This window comes from Peromyscus maniculatus, chromosome 8 (genome assembly GCF_049852395.1).
Source record: "Peromyscus maniculatus bairdii isolate BWxNUB_F1_BW_parent chromosome 8, HU_Pman_BW_mat_3.1, whole genome shotgun sequence".
Classification (NCBI taxonomy): domain Eukaryota; kingdom Metazoa; phylum Chordata; class Mammalia; order Rodentia; family Cricetidae; genus Peromyscus; species Peromyscus maniculatus.
In genome coordinates, this window is record NC_134859.1 from 15,855,790 (window position 1) to 15,881,289 (window position 25,500).

At 51.5% G+C, this 25,500-nt stretch overlaps 1 protein-coding gene across 1 annotated transcript in view; it reads right to left on the reverse strand.

The window, feature by feature from the left end:
* The window catches only part of Sh3pxd2b (SH3 and PX domains 2B), an 89,698-nt gene that overhangs the window by 61,231 nt on the left and 2,967 nt on the right, over window positions 1–25,500 (reverse strand). The window contains exon 2 of the mRNA XM_006978873.3: window positions 675–755. Coding sequence (XP_006978935.2) covers window positions 675–755 — 81 coding nt within the window. The remainder of the gene's footprint in view (window positions 1–674; window positions 756–25,500) is intronic.

Sequence of the window (25,500 nt, forward strand, 5' to 3'; positions counted from 1 at the left end):
GGATGAGGAGGACATGGTCCCTGCCCGTGACTGTCACAGTCTAGAAGAAAAGATAAGCTGACAACATCAATATGAAGAAGTTCACAGCACTGGGTGATGACTCCTGATGAGCAGAGAACAAAGTCAGACAAGGCTTCTGGACAAGGAGAGCACAGAGTAGCATCCCAGGTGAGATAGAATCAGTAGTGTAAAAGCTAGCAGGGGGTCTGGGGACATGGTGTGTGTGAGGTGTCCAGGCAGACTCGGCATCCTGGATCACCACATGGTCACCTCAACATGGTTCCAGAGCCATGTGTGGCCTCCAGACTGGCCCCCTTCAGGGGCAGCTGACAAGCACCTCTTAGTTAAATGTATCAAAACATAGGGCAATCGCCGGGCGGTGGTGGCGCACGCCTTTAATCCCAGCACTCGGGAGGCAGAGCCAGGCGGATCGCTGTGAGTTCGAGGCCAGCCTGGGCTACCAAGTGAGCCCCAGGAAAGGCGCAAAACTACACAGAGAAACCCTGTCTCGAAAAAACCAAAAAAAAAAAAAAAAAAAAAAAAACATAGGGCAATCAAAGACTTTACTCATGCCCCAAGTAATGGATGTCAATTTAGAGTCAAGACCATGAAAAGACAAGGCTCTCAGGTCACAGTGTAGGGAAAGTCGATGAACCTTCTTCACAAATGCCTACCTGGAGGTCGAAGAACTTGCTGTAGCGCCGGTAGATGGCCTCTGTGGTGCCACTGGACCACGTGACTCGGATGATGTAGACCTGCAGGGAGGGACAGAAGAGACAAGTGTTCACCACAGGGGGATGACATGGTTGGAAAGCATCCTCTTCTAGTCCAGGTCCTGGGAATTTCATCCCCATGGAACAGTGCTGGCACGTGCACCTTTGAGAGGTCGCCAGTGGGTTAGAGGCATGAGCTCAAGGGTGGGTTCACGGCGCCCATCGAGGGTTAACAGCAAAGTGAGTTCAGTCCACCCGTCTCCCTCCTGCTCTCTCCCATCCTCTGCCACGAGTTAAGCGTCATAAAGGCCCTGTTTGATCGAGGACTTCCCTGCTCTAGAAAATAAACCTCCATTCATCACCAATTACCCACCGGTGCCATTTTATTACAAGAACGTAAAGCAGACTAAGAAAGTCTTCATCCCTGAGACTGAGGAGGAGTTTGAGGCAGAAAAACCCTGAATTTCAATCTCAGCTTGGCCAAACACCAGCTGGACCAGCCGGTCCCTTGCTGTCTCGGAGCCTCAGCTCTCTCCTCAGTAGAAGGGGATACAGCCCCTGCCTACAGAGCTGTGTCAGGGACGGCACAGGGTCAGCCTGGGCAGCTGCTGCTCTTAGCAATGTAAAGGTGACTGGCTGCTCCCCATGCGGCTCTTCTTTCAGAGCAATTCTTAAAACCTTCACCTTTATCAAGAGGAGTCAGGGCGCCTGCATCCTTAACCTCTTCTATCACCCCAAAACAGCCACCCTGATGTTTCCACCAGTGAGGACTCAGGCTAACTCAGAAGTCCCTTGAGTCTCAGCTTCTCCATCTGTGAGCACCTGCCTCTTGTGTTTCCTGAGCTAGATGAAAGACTAACAGAATAAAGGTCATGAATCATCTTAGCAACCAGAGGACATGTCTCTGACCTTGGTTATGTACACACAGGAAACAATATACTGATAACAAATTTGGGGAAACTGAGGTATCTGCTGGCAGGCAGGCATATACCTCAGTGGGGACAGCAGTGGGTCCCTGCTGGCTCTGGCTGGCAGTGATTACCACAGCACATTGACTTTTCTCCAGGGAGCCCTCTTCTCCATCCTGCCCAGCCCCTTAGAAACAGAGGAGGGACTATCCAGGGTGTCTTGGAAGAGGTGAGCTGAGCTGGACCAATCAGGGTCAGTAAGCCTCAGCCCTGGGACTCCAGCGTTAACTCTTGAGAAAGACCAGTGCTCCTCCACTGAGGCTGCAGGGGCCACCTTCCCATGTCTGCGGTGAGGTCAGCCTGAGAATGAAGCCACATAAGGAAACTCCAAGGATGCAATCTGACCATATCTAGTTCAGCTTGAAGTTAAGTCTACAGACACCTGTTTCCTGAGCCAGTAATTACCATTTGGTCCACAGAGAGCTATGTATAATTACAATAAACCCATATAATTATAATAAAAATAGCTTATCATTTTTACTTGTACATATTTATGGGGTATGGTATGATAGTCTGATGTATGCATATCACGTGTAGTGGTCAAATCCAAGTGTGTGTGATATATATGATTGACATATATGATAGACATACATCGTATGATATTTACATGTGCATATGCACACACACACACACACATGATGGTACTGAGGATGGAAACTGAAGAAGTTAAAAATGAAAGAAACGGTAGAACTCAGCTAAGCTGATGACTTTACCTTCTAGTTGGGTAAACTGAGGTCTAGAAAGTGAAAACACAGTATTAAAGGTCCCTGTCCCTGGAGATGTACAAGCAAAATTTGGCTAGCTGGCTGCAAGGACATTACCATTAAAAATTAAAAGAAAAATAAAAAATATTAAGAAAGACTGCCAAATACTTTGTTTTTCTTAAAATTGACGCACGGCCCCTTCCCACACATGGAGAGCCGCCTCGCCTGTGATTCCCTCCTGGACTCCTGTTATCAGTCTCTGAAGTCCTTGGACTGCAGCACACCCACTGCTCTGCAGGAACGAAGCCCTGAACAACTGATGCAGTACTTTAGGCACAGGCCAGACTGTCATCAGGCTTGTCCTACACCGGTCCTGAGGGCTCAGGGCTGGAAGGGGGCAGGCACCTGCTCTGGTGCTGCGGGACACTCACAAGGTGCTGGCCTCTCTGGCTGTGGTGTCCTTCACTCTGGAATGGAGACAGCAGCCTCCATGAGAATCAAGCATGACAATGAACGGCTACGGCCTTGTCTGGCGCCTGGTAAGCATTAGGAGCGCTCGCTAGCTTCTCCCATGCTCCCGTCTGGTACCCTCCTCCCTTTTTGGCTTCAGTACCAGTTTCTCTTGGAGAATTACCTCCTTTCTCACTGTTTTGCTATAGGGAGGCATGTTTCCCATGCCTGGTCAAACACAGCACTGTCTGGCCCTGGCTACAAAAAGGGGCCTGCACCTGACCCAAGCCAGGCTGACAGAATTCATGATCTCCAATGGCATCCTAGAGGAGATCGGACTCATGGCCTCGGAGGTGTCGGCCTTTCCCTCGTGAAAAGGCCTGGTGGGAGAAGACCATGTGAGGAATGACTGCATGACAAGCATTTGCTTGCACAGAAGAAAGCCAAGTGAAGAAACAGTGTCTATATGAGATGCCTTTTTAAAAGCCTCAAAACTCATGAGCAGAAAGACCACTAACTCAATTACAAGAGGGCATACCAAAGACTTGATCGGCCTCGTCACTGGAGTGGATAGATGGATGGCAAGAAAGCCAGTGAGAAGACGACTGTGCCGCCAGCCACTGGAGAAAAGCAGACAAAACAGTGATGAGAAACCATGCCAACGCTTGGTGAGGGTCCTCGCCAGGACCACGTGCCTGCCACAGGCCTGGTCAACAGCCTGTGGTGCAACCACCAGTAGGCGGAGTCCAGAAGGAGGAAGTGAAGTCACTGGGGGCTTGCCCATGAAGCACATGCTGGAAACCCTGTCTCTTCCTGTCTTTCTCGTTGCTTCATGGCTAATATGCTCCACCATACACTCCCTCCATGATCTCCGCTGCCATCATAGATCCAAACGCAGAGGAGATAACAACCCTAGACCTCTGAACATACGAGCCAAAGCAAGCTTCCCCTTCCTAGATCTTGTGTATCTCGGGCATTCTGTCAGAGTAACAGAAAAGGAGCACAATTGTGAATCTCTTAGCTCAGATGAAATGAAAAACACTGATCATGTTGGGCACGATACCACTGCCTGTAAGCCCAGCACTTGGAAGTTGAAGCAGAAAGATTAGGGAGTTCAAGGCCAGCCTGGGCTACACAGTGAGGCCCTGTCCTAATTGTCACTGTGTTAGCTCTCCAGTCACTGTGACAGATTGCCTGATATAAACCACTTAAGAGGAGAGATCGGACTCATGGTCTCGGAGGTGTCAGCCTTTCATGGAGGTAGGGCATGGTGGACCAGAGCCGCACATACCGTGGTGGCAGGAAGCAGAGAAAAGGGAAAACAGGAAGAGTTCAAGGCAAGACACAGCCTCTGAGGCACACAGATGACAGCCTACTTCTGACTAGGCCTGCCTCTCAGCAATGCCACAGGAAAGGACACAGTGCGCCCACTGGCCAGAGCCCTCTCTGGAAACACCACCCGAGACACACGAAGGTGTGTGTTGCTAATCTCCTCCATGCTTCTCAATCCAACCTTTCCAGCTGACAGTTGAGACAAACTGTTACCATCTCGGTTACCCCAGCGAGCACAGGAACAAATGGTAGGATTGGGCAGGTCTGCCCTCCAGATGACTCCACCTCACCTCATCGCTCTCTCCCCAGGACTCCCCTCTGTTCTCTGGGTCCCACAGGGCTACAGAAGGACTGTACCTCTAGGTCACCTCACCAAGGCTCAGGCACAGGTTCCTAGATGCTGAGTGAGCCTGGGCTCTGCTCCCTCCTCCTGGTTCCTATGGGGAGCCCTGACCATAGGGTTATGTTAGGGAAAGTCCTTACACTGAAGTCAGTCACCCGGGCTTCAGGGAGCCACAGTTGGCCTCTGTGCCTGAGGTTCTACATGTGAGGTGGGAATGGTCAGCAACACTGGCTTGTACTGAACACAGACAGCTTTTTCCTTCGAGTCGTTATTCCAACCAACACACCGAACACTGCTCACCCAGCATCTCCATCAGGACCAGATACCAGCATCATGAGTGACCTAGAGATACAGAAAGCACGTGGGAGGATGTGCATGGGTTCAACGCAAATGTGCTATTCCACATAAGCATCTGCAGATATGGATGCCTGTGGAGATAGAGGGGCTGGAATCAAGTCCTCATGGGTACTAAGAGATAGCTGCACGTAATTATACGCACAGTACGTATACGTGTATACACGTATGCATCACAGATGCACACATACACACCCATGCTACATCACACACATGCACAGCTGCTTCTTGTCACCTGAAGTAGCTCTGTTCTCCAGTGCTGCCAGTAACAGTGACTCGGTCAGTACTTAAGTACTACTCCTTGGAGAAACACTTAGGGTCCTTCAAGTTTTCAAGCATTTTTATCATTAGATCAATATATAACCTGATCATCTATGCTTATGTTTAAGGACACTTGATTAATATGTACAATTAGGGGGCTGGAGAGATGGCTCAGCGGTTAAGAGCACTGGCTGTTCTTCCAGAGGTCCTGAGTTCAATTCCCAGCAACCACATGGTGGCTCACAACTACCTGTAATGAGATCTGTTACCCTCTTCTGGTCAGCAGATAGAGCACTGTATACATAATAAATAAACAATATGTACAATTAGTTCACTCACACTGAACTCAATGTCCAGCAGCTCTATCACTCAAGCCTGAATGAAGCTTTTCTAACCCATGCACACCTATGAGGCCCAGCAAGCCTTTCCCACTCAGGGACCCAGGCTGCACCTCAGTCCCAGGCTTGGGTCCATTTAATATAGTGAAATCACTAACAACAACAACAAAAATCACACAAATGTAAAAGGTGGGAAAAAACAACACTTGTTCAGGACACAAGAGAAAAAAACCAGACAGTCAAATGTCGTCCTGTTCAACCTCAGCTGAGAATGTCATGTCTGGCTGGATGATGTGAACTGTGACACTCAGGCAAGCCCATGCCTGTAAACATCCCCCAAAGCCATGAGTGCTGATTTGGGCCACAGATAAATGTCATCAAGCATACAAACTCATAAATATAAATAATGAGGACGGACTTACACAGAAATGTGTGTGCGTGTGTTCATGTAAACACACATGCTAGCAGTTACTCTGGGCTAGAAGGAGTATGGAGGAATTTCTTTTAAAACCCTGGTCTTGATGCGTTCTCATATTTCCAGACTTTTTTATGCTGTGCCAATGCTCCTCGATGTATGATGGGCTATATCTTGATAAGCCCTTAAGTCGAAAGCCTTCAGCAGAAAATGTACTGACTCCACCTGATCTCCCCAACACCCCAAACCAGCCACGCAGCTCCCTGTGTGGTGTCAGCTGTTCCCCTCCGTGGTGTGTCTGGCCAGCAGCTGTGGCTTAACACTACAGCCTCATAAGAGTATCTGACTGAACAGCACCAGCTACACATCAGAGGCCATCTGTATTGTCTAACTAGGAGGGGAAAAAAAAAAAAGACATCACCTCCTGGGAAAAAAACCGAAAAATACTTTGTTCTGAACCCCAGCTAGCATCTTTTTGCTTGGTCCCCAAGGCCACCGCATACAAGTGTGACCAGTGCCACAGGGATGCCAGGTACAGGACGGCAGGGCCTAGCGCTGACCTCAACTAGATCTGGCTGTACAGTCTGCATCCAGAACTCATTGTGTGAAATAGGGTGTTACTTCTGTCTCTTGGAACCTTGTGTTCTCTGCAAAACAGGTGAAAGATGCTGGTCATCCTTACCTCCCGAGCTGATGGAAAGTTCCAGAAATGAAATACATGCTAAATAAAATCTCAGCTTAGGGATGGGATTTGTAGGAAATGTTCTCTGAATGGTGTTCAGTCCTTCACCCTTACTACTTGGCAAGTCTACACCTGGGCCTTGAGCCCCAAGTCCTTACAGGGTCCCCATAAAGCATGTAGGAACCTAGGCCCATTTCTAATGTCAATACCCCAAAGGGTTTTTTTTTTGTTTTTTTTTTTTTTTCAAGAATAAAGTCTGAAGCCAAAATCCAGTGTACAGCTCCTTGAGAAATCAGAGCTGGGCCCTGGTAGAAGTAGGGGGTAGGACAGAGATAGCCAAGCCGTCTCCTGTGGGACCCCAAGTCCTGGGTCAGTGGTCATGCCTCATTCCTGCTCACCCACTAGCTTAGGGCCCAGCACTTGGCTGTAGCACCTGGAAAGGCCCCAGAACATGGACAGGCCATTTCCCAGTCTGACGGCCAGCTGTGATCTCAAAGGGTTTCATCATATGAACTGCAAACACGTTGAGCTGTTTCTTGGAGGCTGAGGGGCATCCTCCAATCTTATTCTGATTGGCAGATCTATTGCTGGAGTTTCTAGGGGGTTCTGGGCTTGGCTCCAACTCCAGGCTGAGAGCAAAGATTGGATGGGTCCACTGTGCTGGTCACAGGACACTTGTAACACTGGGGGCTGCAGGGCCAGAGGCTGATACTTATTTACCTTCCTCACACTCTTGCCCAGAATATCTCCTGCCATGAAGGACCAACCATCTCAGAGCAGGGGGGATTTAACACCAGAGTTTCTTAGTCCTATTTCTAGCTAGTGTTACTGGTTTTCCATTTATGGTAGATGGCTACAGTTTCCCTTTAAAAGTAACTGAATTGTCTAGAGTGCATGTGAGGAGCCAGGCTGCACTGGGAAAATATAGTAAGGCAGTCTGTGGGCACAGAAAAGCTCCGATGATGCCGTGCCGCCGGGAGAGCTGAGAATGCGGACTTCCCCGCCATTCTCTCGGCATCCGGAGTGCTGCTGTTCATAGCCCAGTGGAGGACGTTTCCAAAGTCAGAAGCACTTCCCTGCCTCTTCTGTGCTGGTGGGTGGTCTGCAGTGACCTGGGGGTGACTGAAAAAAAAATATAAAGACAAGGCCCAAGTGGGAGGAGGCTGTTTCCCCACAGGAGGGTTGAGAAAGCTACGTCAGCAGGACGGTGCTGTTATTCATTAGCAACGTCTGCCACGGGGCAGGCTGGATGGTGAAATGCATGCTACAATCCAGACTTCATGGGGAGATTCATCCCTCACTACTGCAGAGATCAACTTCTTCAGGGTTACACTTCAGCTGTGGGCTCTTCCCGCTTCCACGACAGGGAATTTTCTTACAGGTTTTCTGAGATAACCTTTGGGCTTTCCACACAATAGCTTGTTCAGAGAAGTGTAAATCTGAAGAACTCTTAGGCCAGCTGTCAAATTGGCCTGCAAGAAGCCCCGGGATCTGGCAGAGGCCAAGTGGGTGGGCCTCTGGACTGTCTACCCAGTTTCCATAGCACATGCCACTTTTAGCTCTTCTATATGTAGGAGAGGGTGTAACCAGCGGCCCACAGACCAGATTGTTAGACTGTGGGTCCACGGTGCCACGGGCAACCATTGCCTAGAGCCTGCAGACAGGGCCCCAGCCCTTGGCAGACTGCAGGGGTTTCCAACACTTTAATAGAGGAAATTCCTGCTTTAGGATAACCTTCACTTTATAGTTAGGGAAAGTTGGAGGGAGTTGCCCAAGGCCATGTAGTCCATGAGGAGGAGGGTTGGAACCAGAAGCCAGGGCTCTCCTTGGCAGGGGTTAGGGCAGGGGTCAGGACAGGGGTCAGGGCAGGGTCTTCCCTCTAGAAAGCTGCTCTTGATCCCTGAGAAGAATACAGCTCTTTTGGGGTGGGGGTGCAGAGGGCACAAGGAGCATTATTGAGAGGCTGTGGCTTCTGTCCATAGGCCATGGTTAGTCCAGTGAGCCATCAGGCCAGAGTCACTAACACAGCCCGCTCTGCCACCAAAGCAAGCCCGAAGTCACTCTGCTAAGTGATGCCAGGCTGAGGGAAGGCAGCAGGGGAAGGAACAGGCCAAAGGAAGATGGAAGGAGGGTGTCTGTGTTTCTAGGCATGGTGGGGTGACTGCGGTTAACAGTGTGGTTATAGATTTTAAAACGGCGAGAAGAAAGGCTATGAGTGGATATAGAAAAGATAACCATTTAAGGCAGCAGACACACCAATGACCAATGTGATCACAAAACAATGTACCCAAGTACCCCAAACATCACACTGTGCTCCATAAATTGTCAATAAAAAGTAGTTTAAAGTGATTCAGATAAACCTATTTCCTGTTATGGAGCACCTAGGGATATGTTTAAGGAGTCCACAGACCTCAGGCATCAAAAACCATCTCTAGCTGGGCATGGTGGCACACACCTTTAACCCCAGCACTTGGGAGGCAGAGATAGGTGGATCTCTTTAGACAAGGCCAGCCTGGTCTACAGAGTGAGTTCCAGGACAGCCAGGGCTATCTATAGACATGTCTCAAAGAAAACAAAAATCATCTCTAAAGTGCCAGTGGGTTCCCCTTAAAGCGCCCCACCCAGCTGTGCTTCCAAGCTGAGAGATCCAGCAAGGAGCCTGACGCCATGAGGCCCAAAATGGACAGCAGAGTCGGGGTGAGGGGTCAGAGAGAGATGGGTGGGGGAGAGAAGACGCGGGGCGGGGGTAGAGGGTAAAAGAGAGGGGAGGGGGTAAGGAGAGGGAAAGTGGGGCTGGAGAAGCGCGGTGAGGACCACGGGCGCAGGGAGGGGGGGAGCTGCAGCTGGCCTCCTTCGGGCCTAAACTAATGGGAAACATGATTCCACAGCTCCTCCTGGAGACCCTGGGTTCCCTTTGGTTCCGACCTGCCAACTCTCTCCAGCTGTCAGCCCAACATCTGGCCTATGTAGGTCAGCGCCTCTAGCCTTTTTCTGAAACTGCAACACGCTGCAGTTTGATTTCCCAACACCCCACGGCAGCCCTGCCACAGGAAGTGCTGAAAAAATGTGGGTTTCTCTTAAATGAAAACATGTTCAATTTATTCCTGGATAGGAATGCTGCCAAGCTTCATGGTGCTGCGTAGGAACACTGGGTGCTAGTGGGTAGTGCTGGGTGCTAACAGGGAGTACTGAGTGCTAGGAGGGAGTACTGAGTGCTGGGGGGAACACTGAATGCTAGGAGGTAACACTGGGTGCTAGGAAGGAATACTGAGTACTGGGAGTGAGTACTGAGTGCTGGGAGGGAGTACTGAGTGCTAGGAGATAATACTGAGTGCTAGAAGGGAGTACTGAGTACTAGGAGGGAGTACTAGGTGCTAGAAGGAAGTACTGAGTACTGGGAGGGAGTACTGAGTGCTAGGAGGAAATGCTGGGTGCTCAGAGGGAAGGCTCTGGTACCTCTCAGTACTCAGGAAGTACTAGGAAGTTCGAGGTAGGCAAGCCAGGGCGCATGCAAGGCAGGGAGCTCTGGCCCTGGATCTGGGCCTGTTGACTGTCCTGTACCACTAGGCCCAGCCCTCACAGATCACCTGCCAGGAAGGTGGGGTCATCCTGGGGTGAGACAGAGCAGGAGGAAACCACACATACTTGAGATCAACCAGTGGGGAGGACAAGTTAGCTCCCCGCCAGCCAGCCCACCCGCCTCTTCTAGGCCCCAGGCCAGAGCTTTCCTGTCCCCAAGTCAGCATCAGGAGTCACCAAACTCAGAGGCACCCCTCAGCAAGAAAAGACAAAGAGACCCTGGAAGATGGCAGGCTGCCAGCCTCTCTCCCTCCTTCTTTCTCTTTTCCATTTTTTTCAATTAAGTGAATGGTTGGAACGGGGCCCAGACACGGGAGTCCGCAGTGCCCAGCCCCAGTCAGGATGCACCAGATTTAGGGCTGGGCCCCAGCCGCCTGTGTCCACTCTGCGCACTGCGAGGCAGGGGCTGGCGCTGAGGGCTGTGGTTGCACCTGTCTGCAGGTGTGCGGCCAGGAGGCAGGCAGGAGGTGGAGGGGACTTCAAAGGAAAAGCTGGGCTCTTTGTCCAATGTGCTACTCAGCTTCATCCGTTCACAAGGCCGATACACACACAGGCCTGCTGCGTACCAACTGTGGCGGTGGCCACGCAGAGCAGAATGTCACATGACGGAGAGGGTATGAGGACCTCAGCCAGCCATCCCTTCTCCTCAGGAGCACAAGACTGTCTCTCCTGGGGATACTTTCTCTGCCCTCCCACCACGCCACTTCCCACTGGAGCCTCAAAGGACAGCCTGAGTCTGAGCTGGCCACTACTCTCTGGGTTCCCTAGAACACCAAGCCACGTACCCGGCTGCCACCTACTCTCCCGGGCCCCTCCAGCAGCAGGGCCCAGTCTGTCCTACCGCTGTTCTGCCAGGGCCTGGGAACAGCGGGCTTTTGGAACATCCAACCAAAGAGATGGAAAGCCCAAACAGGGCTCCACGGTCAAAGATCACCGTGACCTCTCTCAGGGTCTGTGCTTGGACAGTCACAATGCTCCTGAAATGGACGGGTCAACGTCTCAGCTGCCAAGAGGAGGAGGAACAGAACCGCTTTGTGACAAGGAGAACGCGGCCGTGGGCTGAGCCTGGAGGACAGCCTCACTCTGCCGGCTGCTCTAAGCAGTAGTGGACGTACAACGTCCTCGGGTCATGGGAGCCGCACGGGAGCTTCACTCCCCTGCTGGCTGAGAGGACTCGGGTGTTCCTTGGGAGAGCGCGACTGTCCGGGGCTCTGCCTGCAGCAGCCCTTATAAGAGCTCATGGAATATTAGACCAGTCATGTATGGGGCCACACGCCTTTGATCCCAGCACCCAGGAGGTAGAGGCAGGTGGATTTCTGTGAGTTTGAAGCCAGCCTGGTCTATGTAGCGAGTTTCGGGCTAGCCAAGGATACACAGAGAGACCCTATCTCAAAAAGAAAAGGAACATTAGATCAAAAAAGTGATCTGTTCTGTTTTGTGTTGTTTTGAGATGGGGATCTCAAGCCGCCCAGTCTGGCCTTAACTCCTGACCTGTCCTCCTTTCTCTACCCTGTTGAGTGCTGGGATTATAGATGCAGGCCTGCTGGGCGTTAGAGGAGCCTGAAGACAGTGCCTGTCCTGTCTGGTCACAGGCCAATGCCCAGACCTGGCAATTAAGCATTTGAGCTTTTGAGCTCAAATTAAGCTCATTTGGCAATTGAGCATCCAAGGCTGGAGCTCACAGCATGACCTGTCCCTTCCCTTGGGCACACTTGGACCCTGTGGTGGAAGCCACATCAGCAGGAAAAGGTGGAGCACTGGTGAGCAGGGAAGGTGGAGCACTGGTGAGCAGGGAAGGTGGAGCACTGGTGATCAGGGAAGGTGGAGCACTGGTGATCAGGGAAGGTGGAGCACTGGTGAGCAGGGAAGGTGGAGCACTGGTGATCAGGGAAGGTGGAGCACTGGTGATCAGGGAAGGTGGAGCACTGGTGATCAGGGAAGGTGGAGCACTGGTGAGCAGGGAAGGTGGAGCACTGGTGAGCAGGGAAGGTAGAGCACTGGTGAGCAGGGAAGGTGGGGCACTGGTGAACAGGGAAGGTGGAGCACTGGTGAGCAGGGAAGGTGGAGCACTGGTGAGCAGGGAAGGTGGGGCACTGGTGAGCAGGGAAGGTGGAGCACTGGTGAGCAGGGAAGGTGGAGCACTGGTGAGCAGGGAAGGTGGAGCACTGGTGAGCGGGGAAGGTGGAGCACTGGTGAGCGGGGAAGGTGGAGCACTGGTGAGCGGGGAAGGTGGAGCACTGGTGAGCGGGGAAGGTGGAGCACTGGTGAGCAGGGAAGGTGGAGCACTGGTGAGCGGGGAAGGTGGAGCACTGGTGAGCGGGGAAGGTGGAGCACTGGTGAGCGGGGAAGGTGGAGCACTGGTGAGCGGGGAAGGTGGAGCACTGGTGAGCAGGGAAGGTGGAGCACTGGTGAGCGGGGAAGCCAGCCCACAGGTCTTTGTGCATGGGCACACCTGGGCCTATTCACACTTTGGTCTATGTCCCCTCATGTTAGGGGGACATTCAGGGCCAAGGGCTGGAGCTGCTATTGGACTGGCCAGGCGAAGCACTCTGCTTGCAGACCGAGGTACTGAGTGCTGGAAACACCACTGGCTTGGGCCTGTGGCTCCAGCTGGGCCTTGGCTGCCAACTCACACATGTCTGCACACATCTGGCCCGAGCGGCATGGGAACTTTCCAGTGGCAAGCTGGCGCCAAAGGCCCGGCTCAGGACACTAACCTGCAGGCTGGCTCTCTAGGAACAACTCCAGGGCAGGCACGCAGGGCTTGCCGAGATCCAAAGACATGCCAGGCCTTAGAGGTGCCTGGGCAATGTGAGGGGGCTGAAGACAGCTGGGGCTGCCCGCGTTGACAGGGCTGCCTAGGGCCATGGACTCGATGACAGCACCCACTAGGTGTGCCACACAACTACTTCCTTTACGATACGCCACTGGTTTTGGACTCACAGAGGGTCAATGGTTTACCCACGCTCACACAGCCACATGTGACAGAGCTGAGACTGGTACTCAGCCTGTGTGACACAGGAGCCAAAGCCCACAGTATGTGGTCAGCCACCTAAAGGGCCTAGCACAGTACCTAGCACCCAGCAGTTACTTCATAGAGACCTCAGTAGGGTCCCTTCGTGGGCCATAGGCCATCTGGGTACTCTGAAGAACACAAGGGGGCTAGTTCTGCTACTGGCACCTGGGGACACTTTCCAGGTCAGAAGTAACTGCTCTGGGTCTTGACGGGTGATAGTGTCTTCTATCTGGCAACCACACTAATGACCCCTCCTCCTAGGAAACCAAACCCGTGTGATGGAACATACGATCTACCCCATTTTGTAGCACACCAAAATGACGTTCAGAGAAGCTATAACGGTATGTGTCCGAAGTCACACAGGGATTGGTTAGGGAAGTGCCAGAGCAAGGGTCTGGATTCCTTCAAAGCAGAAAAGCAGAGTCATACCACAGAGGGGTACCACCTCACCCCAGCCAGGCAGGTGACTACCAAAGAGACAAGACATAGCAAATGCTGGCGAGATGCCGCAGGAGAAGGCTCCTGCCTGGCTCCTGGGGATGTAAACTAGAACGAGACTGTGGGAAATAGCATGGTGGTCTCTCCATACCCCAGAACTAGAACTATCACCGTATGACCCAGAAGCCTGCTCCTGGAAACGCCCTCAGAGGAAGTGAAGTCAGTATGTTGAAGAAATAGCTGGACCCCCATGCTCACAACAGCCAAGGAACAGCTCTGCAATGGATGAATGATGGATGAGAAAATGTGGCCCATGCACAACGGGACATTATTTGTCTAGGAAAAGAATATGGCGACCTTGATGGACCTGGATGACATTATGTTGTGTGAAATAACTAAGGCAACAGGCAATTACACCATGATTTCACTTGCAAAGTGTCTTAGGGTTTCTGTCGCTGTGATGAAACACCATGATCAAAGCAACTTGGGAAGGAAAAGGTTTATTTCAGGTTACACTTCCAGGTGACAGTCCATTGATGAGGGAAGTCAGGACAGGAACTCAAACAGGCCAAGAACCTGGAGGCAGGAGCTGATGCAGAGGCCATAGAGGGGTGCTGCTTACTGGCTTGCTCAACATGGTTTGCTCAGCCTTCTTTCTAATAGAACTCAGGACCACCAGCCCAGGAGTGAAACCACCCACAAGGGGCTGAGCCCTCCTCCATCACTCACTAATTAAGAAAATGACCTACAGGCCTGCCTTCAGCCTGATCTTAAGGAGGCATTTTCTCAATTGAGGCTCCTTCCTCTCCAGTGACCCTAGCTCGTGTCAAGTTGACATGAAACTAGCCAGTAGACACGGAGAACCTAAAAACCGTGTATCTCATGGAGGTAAAGAGAATGGAGGTGGCCAGAAGGAGGGGTAGAGACAAGATGATTATGGAGATAGGATACAATTGGACAGGAGAGAGGATGTCTAATGTTCTACAGTGCCACGGGGCAATCACGGTGGGTGGCAGTCAACTGTGTACTTCCAAGAAGCTTCATGAGAGGATCTGGGACGTCCTCACACAGCCATGATGATTATATAAGGTGATGAGCATAGCAGTACCCTGATCTGGTCATCACACAAATGCATGCTCAGATGTCAGTGTGTACCCCATGAACATGTGTGACCATTATGTGATTAAAAGAGGAATATTGAAAACAACAGCAACATAAAAATCCTGCCTCCAGCACTTGGCCAGATGATGCAGAATGACTGGGCGAGGTGAACGACTTCACTACGGAAAGCTGAGCACAGCACTGGTGAACAGGCGTGACCTGCAGGATTAATGGCCAGAGAAAATGAACCAGCCTAGCCTGACCATACTTACTATCCCTCTTCGTTTTCAAGAGTGGCCACTCTGAGTTGGGCATGCTGGCACGCGTCTGAAATCCAGCATTAGGGAGGCTGAAGCAGGAGGAGAATGAATTCCAGGTCAGTCTAGGCTACATAGTGAGTTTCAGGCCAACCCGAGTTACATAGCCAGACTGTCTCAAGAATGACTGCTCAGTCAACAAGGCAGTGCTTAAGATACCAGAATTCCACACTTGTCATTCCCTCACCGTCTGTGTCCAGCTCCTGCCCTCTGGCCACCCAGCTGTGTGCCTCGGGCAAATCCTCCCTCAGCCTCTGTTCCACCTCTGTAACACAAAGTGACATCTAGCCCACTGAACGCATAGTGCCAGCACACATATGACACCCAATGAAGCTGGCTATAAGGTGACATCTAGCCGACTACATGCACAGTGCCAGCATATGCACAGCACCTAATGAAGTGGTTATTGCCTAGGTTCACTCCAGCTATCAGAGTGAGCCTGGAGGTTCACAGAATTGAGCCCAGAGGCCCCCACCCTGCCAGGAGCCCGGCACCTCCCCATACAAGAGGGGCGATGGGACCTGATGAGGGTGTTAGCTGCGAGATACAGGCTGGGGTGGCAGGAAAGACAAAGAAGCCTTCTGCTCATGGCCGAGTTGGCCATCCCTTCTACCACATGACTTCATCTGGGCCCAGCCTGCTATCCGCCACTGGTCATCCAGATAGGGTCCTCCTAAAACACGTGTCCTGTGTTAGAAGTTTGGTCCCCAATTTGCCACCATGGGACCTTTAAGAGGTGAGGCCTAGTTCCAGGTAATTGGGTCTCTAGGGGACTAAGTGGCTCTGCCAAGACTCCATGAGTTCTGTAGGAACAAACAGCTGTCCCCTACCCATGGCAGCCCCTGACATCTCCTGGGACAGCCACGGGCCCTCACCACTGCTGGCATACTGTCTGGACCTTTTCTGTTTCCACACCTGTGAGCTAATTTTGTTTCCACAGCTGTGAGCTAAAGACACTTTTTTCTTTTTAAGTCACTCAACCTCTGGCATTTTGTCATAGAAATAGAAAACTGACTAATACATACAGCCCTTAAGCTAATTCTTGTCCTCCATAGGGCCCCTTCATGGCTCCTTTCAAAGATAAAACAGCAAATACCATAGGCTCATATTTAATGAGCAAAACTCTAGCATTGGGCAGAAGGATGAAGGAGCAGGGCTACACAAAGAGACTTCCACCTCAGACACGCCAGGAAGACTCTTTTCCTGCATCAAGTATAAGTGACTCTCGTAGGCCAGGTTCAGGGAGTACAGCCCGTGTCCAGCCTGGCTGGCTGGCTGGACATGAATGCCCCCATCCCAGTTAGGGCTCGGTGCGGACTCCTATGGTGTCCTACCCTGTCCTCTCCTCTTTCGGGAAAACTGGATAATACATAAAAACAAGACAGTTTCATGTGACTGCTGACCACATGCCAGAGTCTGGGTCGCCACTGCTCTGCTCTGCAGGGAGGTACCCAGGCTACACTCTGTATTTTGCAATGAGGATGGTATGTGGGGAGGGTAAGGAACTCGCTCCATCCATACGGCAATAAGCAGGCCTAGTTAACTGCAGAGTCTTGAGGCCTTAAAACCATCCACATTCCCACCCACTGAGACGACTTGGCACACTCCCCAGACCTTGTCCCTACACAGAATTGCTTTTGCTAATGAAGATCACGCCGTATCCGGCCATTCCTCTCTCTCCTCAAGGCGTGGTTCTGGGATCCCTCCAGATCCTCCCATCCACTTCAGACCATCTCTAGATGACTTAAACACCTAATACAACATGCACACCATGTAAACAGTTGCCCTACACATTCAACACAGATATGACCATCACAGGCCTAACCACACAGAACACTCCAGCAACAAGTAAATCGCCTCCCCTCCAATATTTTCTTCCTTTCTTTTTTTCCCCCTCAATATTTTCGGACCATGGTTAGTTCCAGCCTGTGGACAGAACTGGAGGCACATAGGCCGAGAGGATGACTTATGTTTTTAATTTGCCTTGTATGTCGAGCCTCTCTCCATTTTACTAAACATGCTTTGAACAAATCACTTCTAAAGCTCCTTGGTCCACAGCGACACGGTAGATCACATTCTTTCCCGGAGGTAGATATTTAAGCTATTTTGAATCATTTTAAAGCTGAATGTCTTAACCTGCCAGCCCTCACAGAAGCTGATTAATTGGAACTTTAGTGAACTGGACCCTTGTCCACCTAGAACACGGACTCGTGTGTGGCCCTTCCAGACTGGTTGTGTACTTGAGGCTGCCGACTAAAAATCCCAAGGCTTTGATCCCAGCACTCGGGAGGCGGACAGCCAGGCTACGGAGTGAGACCTTGCCTAAAAAGAAGGAACGGTCACCCAAAGACGAGAGCACGAGAGTGACGGTGGTGTGGCCAAGACTTCAAAGGGAGCTGGCTGCAGGCAATACTCCTGTCACTGCCCAGCCCAGCCCTGTCACCACCCAGCCCAGCCCGCTGCTCTCAGTGCCCTCAACAAAATGTTTACCCTTCAAAAGAAAATAGGGAGCCATTTATTCAGCACTTCTAGACGCCAGGAAGTGAACTAAACCCTCTCTGTGACTAAGTCACCTCAGTCATTATCCTACCCTCATTTCCCAGAAGGGAGAACGGACACAGAGAGGCTAAGCCGCTCACTCCAGGTCACAGAGCCAGGCTATCACAGGCCACCTGGCTAGCAACCTCTGAGCATTCTACCCAGGGGCTGTTCATCCTTTCTGGGAGCTCATTTGGCAATCTCATGGAATTTACTACTCCATCTCAAAATGATTTAAAAATCAATAAAATACATAGGATTCCAAATGAAACCAAGTCAAACTCCATTTATTAAAATAAAAGGCAAAATTGTAACAGACATATGTTTATTAACTTTTTGAAAAATCTATCAATAAACCATGTGACACCATGATTTTAAGCAGTGATGAGGACCAGGGAACTATTAAAAATATACTGAAAAAAATTAGTGAATTTACCTAGAAAGACAGTCACATCAGGACAGAATGGAAGGCAGTCTCGGGGAGGTGTGAAAACTGAGATCTAGTCCTTTTCTAAGGCCTAGGCCCATGCTGAGGATCCTCTGCCAGACAGCATTGGCTCCCCAGTCCCCAACATCCATCCCCATTTGGCTTCCCTCTCGGGAACGGGACCCCAGCCCTGTGGCCTCCATTCTCTTCGTCACAGACACACTTCAGCAGAGGTGATCTCTTTAAGGACAGCCCTGTGCCTGCTCATCACTGCTTCTCTCGCTGGCCCTGATCCACAGCTGGCCCAGGGCAGACATTAAGCCACATCTGTGGAACTGACTGGAAGCCAAGGGTGGCCCAAAGCCACAGCTGCTGATTCACACCCTGGCCCGAGAGGAGGAAACAGTGACGCCACCTCGTGGGTTCTGGCTTGTGGGCCAGCACTGTGGGCGGAGGAGGTTCGTGCAATTCTGCTTAATTAAGCAGAACTGAACACACCAACCTTGTGTGCTTTAAGGCGGCTTCCCTCCAGCGAGCGCTGGGAAGCTGCTGGTACCCACAATTCCAGCCAGTGTGACCCTGGGCAACTACCTCACCTTCTAACTCCCTCAGTGTCCACGTGTGAAGCAGACCAGGACAGAACTCACGTGTCGTGCATGTATGGCGTCACCTTCCCAGTCCATGCCTCCTCCTTCCAACCCCAGCGCCCTTGACCTTTGCTGCCCACTACTTGAAATAAGAGTAGGATTGTGAATCAGGATATCCCACCTCCACCCGACCACAGATGGTGGGTCGGGTGATCTGGCCAATCAGAGTCCCTCTTACAGCTGTGGGATCAGACGCCACCGGTGGTGCTGTCACTTCCTATTCGTTCAGAGCCGGGGAGCAGAGGGGTTCATTTGGTTCTGGACATTCCTCTCGGGTTCAAGTTGGTCAAGACTTTGTCGGTTTTTTGTTTGTTTGTTTTTTCTCTGACACTTACTCTGCATCAACTTTTTAATCCGGAACGCTGTTGCACAGACTCAGTGGCATTAGGTACGAGACCCTTGAGCACATGAGAAGCACTCAGGTCAATGACAGTTAGTGTCTGATATTATCATAATTAGCAATAAAAACATTGTTACATTCTGAAAGCAAAACCAACTTAGAGTTATCAGCACACGGCTCAAATGTTAGAATCCCAGTGGCTTTTACATTGTCTCCTGAAGAGTCAGTCTTGACTCCACTGTCCAGATGGGCTCTGTCTGCTTCCTGCTTCTGAGATGCAGGCAGGAGGCCCAAAGACCAGCTTCTCTCTGAGGATCCACTTCCCTCTGAGGATCAGCTTCTCTCTGAGGATCCACTTCCCTCTGAGGATCCGCTTCTCTCTCTGCTCAGTGGCTTTCACTGTGCGTGTGGTCCATGCAGCGCACAAGCCCTGGCGCCAGCCCACATGCATGGTCCTAGATGCCCAGGTCTCTTAATTTCTTCCTATCCATGGCTTCTATCTCCACTCCTCACATCTCTCCTGCTTTCCCAATCTCTGCCCCCTTTCTCTGCCAAATCTTTCTTACCCATGTCCACTGGGCATCACCTGTCCCACGCTGGGTGATCAGCCCTCAGGGTATCTCTTCATTACTTGCCTTCTTGGGGTTCATGGTCAGAATCAGCCCAAGGTGATCTTTCTGTCTGCCCTCTTTCCTTGGAGACCCTTTGTTTATCTCAACATTGTCTCTGTGTTTTTGGAGTACCTGGCCCCTCGGTGTCTTATGTTTGTCCACAGATTCTCAAGGCACAGTGGACTTCCCAGTAGGAAGGTTCCAGAGTGCTATTTGCAAAGAGGTATCTCTGGCAACATTGGATGAAGCACAGTGCCCAGTAAAACTTAATTCCAGCTAAGTGATGAGTCACCACTGAGCATCAGCACGGTCCAGATACTGCATACGTATTTATCTGGAATTCACACTGTACTGGGTGTACTGGGTTCTCATTTGCTCATTCGGGATGGGCCGAGACGGGGCTGCAGAGGTTGATGGTGAAATGCCCCTCCCCCAGCCCCTTCTCCCTGTAGCTCCTGAAGAAGGCTTGGGCCAGAAAGCAAGAGGGAGGAGCCCCAAAGCTTGAGTCCGCTGCAGAGGGCCCCTAGCTTCTAGTGAAACAGCCTGTGGAAGACCGGAAGGAACAGAGTCCTGGGAGCAGGGGCAGCCACACCACCCATCCACAGTACCACTGCTGAGCCACTGAGCCACCTGTTACTCTGTTCCAAACCTTGTCCCCACATTCGACCAGGAGATAACGAATGCCAGCTTGGTGCAGGATCTCGTCTGTTTCACCCCTCAGGGCTCTAGGAAAGGGACCACAGAGTGTCAGCTTTGGGACACTCCTCCAAGGAGAGGAAAACTCCAAGGACAAACATCCCAGCATTTTGTGTCCCCAGGCATTCTGCAAAAAGGGTCTGAATCCTGGCAAAGCCACCAGGTTTGAAGAAAGGACATCTCATGGGCAGCAGTAAACAAAGGACAGTACCAGCCCAGAGCTGGGTTCCAGATGCCACACGCGGCTGTCCGAACCAGCCTCGTTTCCCCTCAGCCAACACCCACCGGCGCACTGGCTACTCAGGGACCGTCATCTCCCTTTCCTGCAACTGCAGGGACACAAAGGGACGGGGACCACTGAGACATGAGAAGGAAGAGACTATTCACCAGTTTCCCTCCAAGGAAAAAGGATGCTGTGCTAGTGTTCTGTCAACTTGACACAAGCTAGAGTCATCTGAAAGGAGGAAACCTCAATTGAGAAAATGCCTCCTTAAGATCCAGCTGTAGGGCATTTTCTAAATTAGTGATTGATGGAGGAGGGCCCAGCCCATTGTGGGTGGGGCCACCCCTGGGATGGTGGTCCTGGGTTCCATAAGAAAGCAGGCTGAGCAAGCCATGAGGAACAAGCCAGTGAGCAGCACCCCTCCATGGCTTCTGCATCAGCTTCTGCCTCCAGGTTCCTGTCCTGTTTGAGTTCCTGCCTTGGCTTCCCTCAACGGACTGTGACTCAGGATAGAGAAGCCAAATAAACCTTTTCCTCCCCAAGCTGCTTTGGTCATAGTGTCTCATCACAGCAATAGCAGCCGTAACTAAGACAGATAAGTAATTTGCAAGCAGAGTCCAAGCATCATGAGTGGGATGTGCAGCTCGAAGGGAGGATCTCTAGTCTGGTCCTTTCTGGAGGTGCAGTAAACCGTGCCACTTGCCCATTGTGGGTACCTGGGTTGGGGAGCCCTCAGACATAGAAAATACTCCAGGAGCAGGGGCGGGGCACACCTCTAGCTGAAGGACTTTTCCAGGACCCTGCGACCTCGGGGAGCACACCAGAGTGTCTGTGGGACTCTGGACTGCTTGGTTTTGCACCCCGCCTCAGCTGCAGGCACCGTGAAGGACTGGACTCTCCGGGCAAGGCACACTATAGGCAGGAAATCAAGCCCCGGGTTGCCCTGCGGGATTTCACACTCACAGCTTTTGCTCCTTCAGCTCGTGGCTGGAAAGCCACATGCGAGCTCTTTGTGTGTGGCAGCAATGGAAAGAAGTGTCGGTGGCCAGCAGAAGGCCATCTGAGGAGGCCTTGCTCTTGGAGGATCAGGAAGAATGCAGAGGGACCTCAGGGTGACAGCAGGATGTGGGAACCTGCTGGAGCCACCTCGGCTTGGCACAGCCTCTTTTTTAAAAACAAGCAGTCACCGGTTTTTATTTTCACTAAAAACAGGGCCATGTGTACATTGCCGAACATTTGGAAAACATAAAAAAAAAAAAAACCACACAGACAAGCAAAATAAAGAAGTGCAACATTTTTTATCAGTTATTTTTCTGGGTCTTTGTAGATGGCCATTTCCACCCTTCTCAATGGCAATCTTCAGGAAGGGCCTGAGTGTGTGCCCATAGCCAGTTTGACTGTGATGCCCTGGCAGAAGCCAAGCGTATCTACACTACCCCCCTGGAATTCTGCATGTGCATGTCACACGGATCCTACTGATGGGCATTTAAGCAGCCACCAACCTACAACTATGGTAAATGACAGTCATACATGGATGTTTCTAGTAAGGCTTGATCTCGCCAGGCTGGGACCAGGGCCTGGGTCCACTATCATCCTCACACTGGCCTCCTCAAACTGGAACTACTAACAACACCATTTTATAGATGGGGACACTGAGCACAGAGAGGGTAATAGATCCCGCTGTGGTCACAGAGTTGGTAAGTGGCAGAGCAGCAATCTGACTAGTGGGCTTTCTCCATTCACTAGAAGCGTGGAAGGCACAGATTCAATGTCTGCACCCATTCCCTGCTGAAACTGTTCGGAGCTATGCTGGCGCAGCCTCCTTCTACCTGCGGGACCCCGGGTAAGAGAGAAGTAGCTGAGGCACCTCCCTAGGAGCAGGCCTTCCAGTGAAGGGGGGCCTGGTGCCTTCACCTGGGGCTGAGGGGACAGGAGCAGTGGGCACAGCTCTCAAGGTCCCCAGAAGAGCATCCCGAAGCCGTCTTCCTTGCCACCTGCTCGGCACAGATCACTTCTGTGACGGGCACCCCACCTTTTTTTTTTTTTGCCAGCCTCAAGAAAGCAACAGACACTTTAAAAGAAAGTTCTCAGGGGTTGGAGAGATGGCTAAGTAGTTAAGAGCATTTGCTGCTCTTCCAGATGACCCAAGTTCGGTTCCCAGCACCCAGGCTCACAACTATCTGTAACGTCAGCTCCAGAGGACTGAACACCCTCTTCTAGCCTCCGAAGACATCAGCGTAGTTTTGCACGTTCCCTCACACAGACAAGCACATGCGCATATAGATAAAAATAAGAAATCTCTTTTTGAAAATGCCGTGAGGGTGTCACCGCTGTGTGACAGACACGGGGAAGTCCAGGACCATCTCTAGAGGAGACTGGAGTGGCTCTTCATGCTGCAGCCTGGCGCCCAGCCTGGCAGGTGCCACAGGAGAGATCAGAAGAGCGAGGCAGACACAACGCATCTCAGAGGGGCAGTGGCTCCAGATCAGGGCCACGCTGTGGTTCTCCGTGGCCACCACTAATCCATTGGGCTCCGCACTGAGGCTCAGGACTGAAACCCTTGGAAGTGCCGTTGGCAGGCCTCCTAGCTCAGCCAGCAGTGATGAGATGCAAAGCCAGGCTTTGCCACCACCAAGGCAAAGGTAAGTCGGAAAGAAATGTGCTAGTCGCTGGCAGTTTTCTCCAGCAGAATTCTAGCACCTTCGAATTCTCACACTATCTTCTCAGGAGGAGCCACCTCGCTCACAAAGCCAGAAGCCAGTATGGGACAGGGTGGCCTACCGCCACAAAGAACTTGCATCTAGGCTGGTTTGTCTCTAACATTCCCACTGGCTGCCCTACTCTGAGGGTTTCCATAAAAGGGGTGCCAGGGATGGCAGAGGAGTGCAATGGCTGTGGATGTGCACAGGCAGCAGATCTACACTCCACACAGCTCGGCATCTGGGGACCGCCACACGATACAGAGAACAGCTCTGGCCTCACAGCATCCACACGGACTTGGCCGGCACCCTCACTCCTAGGCTCCTAGACCTGACCCGTTAAGGAGGGACGCCCTGACAATCTCTCACTCTATGAGGACAATCCACTCAGAGCTTCTTTGGAGTGAGTGACAGGGGCTGATGACTTGCATGTCAGTAGACTGAATGAACAGAGGGAGGAGAGAAGGGCGGAGGATGACCCTGACATCTCAGAAAAGGTGGCCACAGTGAGCCCCCTGGTTTGTGGTGGCATCACAAAGCTGCCTCTATCTCCCAGACAAACACACCTAGCTCGCTCGGTCCCCACGGTTTCTCCCCTGCTGTGTGACGTCACACCCATACTTTGGATTCTCTGAGCCTACAGTCTCCTCAAGGGGAAACTGAGAACATTAATCTAACCGCCTGCAAGATTAGTATCTGAGATGTATAAACCTTTCACATCATGAGGAGATGAAAGGCAAAACACAGGGAGCCAGCTGCAGAGGATAAACAGGCAATTCACAGAGGAGGAATCTCAGGCGGCCAAGGAAGGCACACAAGGCCACTGGACCTCATTAGCAATCAGGGAAAGGCTAAGGAGCACCACCAGGGGACACTACCGTGCAGCAAGCAGACTGGCATCCACCAACTACAAAGTCTGACAACAGAGAGACTGGCCCAGCACAGAGGGAACCCAGGGAGGTGGCTCCTGCAGTGACAGGCAGAATTGAACATAACACTCCAAGGCCCAGCAGAGTTCCTGTGCTGGGACTAGACACAGAACAGTTCCGGCCAGGTTACCTGCTGGGAAGAACAGCCCTGAGTCCCCAGGAGGAGAAGACTTTCAAAATGGATGGAAATACTCAATATGGAGTACTATGCAGCCATGAAGATGAACTGGGCTTCTGTATTAACACAAATTTGAAAAGGGCAAGATTTCAAAACACTGAAGACAAGATTGAGATGGGATAGCAGGTAAAACATGTAAAGGACAAGGAAGGGGATACTGAGGGCAAATGGGGTGATAGAAATGTTATAAAACTGGACTGGGGTGATGGCTATTCAGCCCTACACAGTTTCTACAAATGCCAGTGACCTCTATGGTTGCAATGGGACACTGTGGTGGTATATAAATGATATGTGAAGAAGACAGCTAAATAAAAAGAAGTTACCCCTATGAACCCCTATTTTATGTATGTAGATGTTGCCTGACTGTATGTGCACCACATGTGTGCCTGGTGTCTGTGGAGACCAGAAGAAGGTGTCAAATCCCCAGGAACTGGAATCACAGATGGTTGTGAAGCTCCATGTGGGTGCTGGGAATCAAACCCAGGTCCTCTGCCAGGGCAACACGTGCTCTTAACCACTGAACCATCTCTCCAACTTGTGACTCTGTCTTTTAAAAGTGAGTGAGGGCCAGGCACGGCAGTCTGTAATCTCAGCACTCAGAAGGCAAAGGCAGGCAGAGCTCTGTGAGTTCAAGGCCAGCCGGTATACATGGTTAGTTCCAGGCCTGCCTGGGCTACCAACTGGGAATGATAAATAACGGGTGTGGGGCAGTGGTTTGGGGAAAGACGTGAGTGGAAGGGGACACGGGGCTCTGCCTCTGTGGTTTATTTATTCTAAATATAAAGACAAAGGGGACCTAAGACAAATGCACAGCCCAGCAGGGACAAGAGTCTACGGATGGGGTGGGCTTTTTTCTGTCTGTGCCTCTGAAACACTGAAGTCACATGACGGGAGTCTACCACTCTCAAAGAGCTATCAGGACAACGAAACCCACACCCAAGGCTCCATCTAGGGCTAGTTAGTACTGCTGTGGTTGGGGACCCTACTGTTCCCTTGACCTTGTGTGTCCTTGATCAGTACAGGGGAGAGGATCCCATCAAGACCTCCAGAGCCTACAGGTTGCTAGAAGACACTCCAGTTGGAGGGTGGCCCCAGGATGTCACTCTGAGGAGTTCTCTTCACATTTATTCTGAAGTCCAGGCTCTGAGTGGGGCAGGCACATCATGGGTGACACACAGTGACACCAGCCTTGTCCACGGGT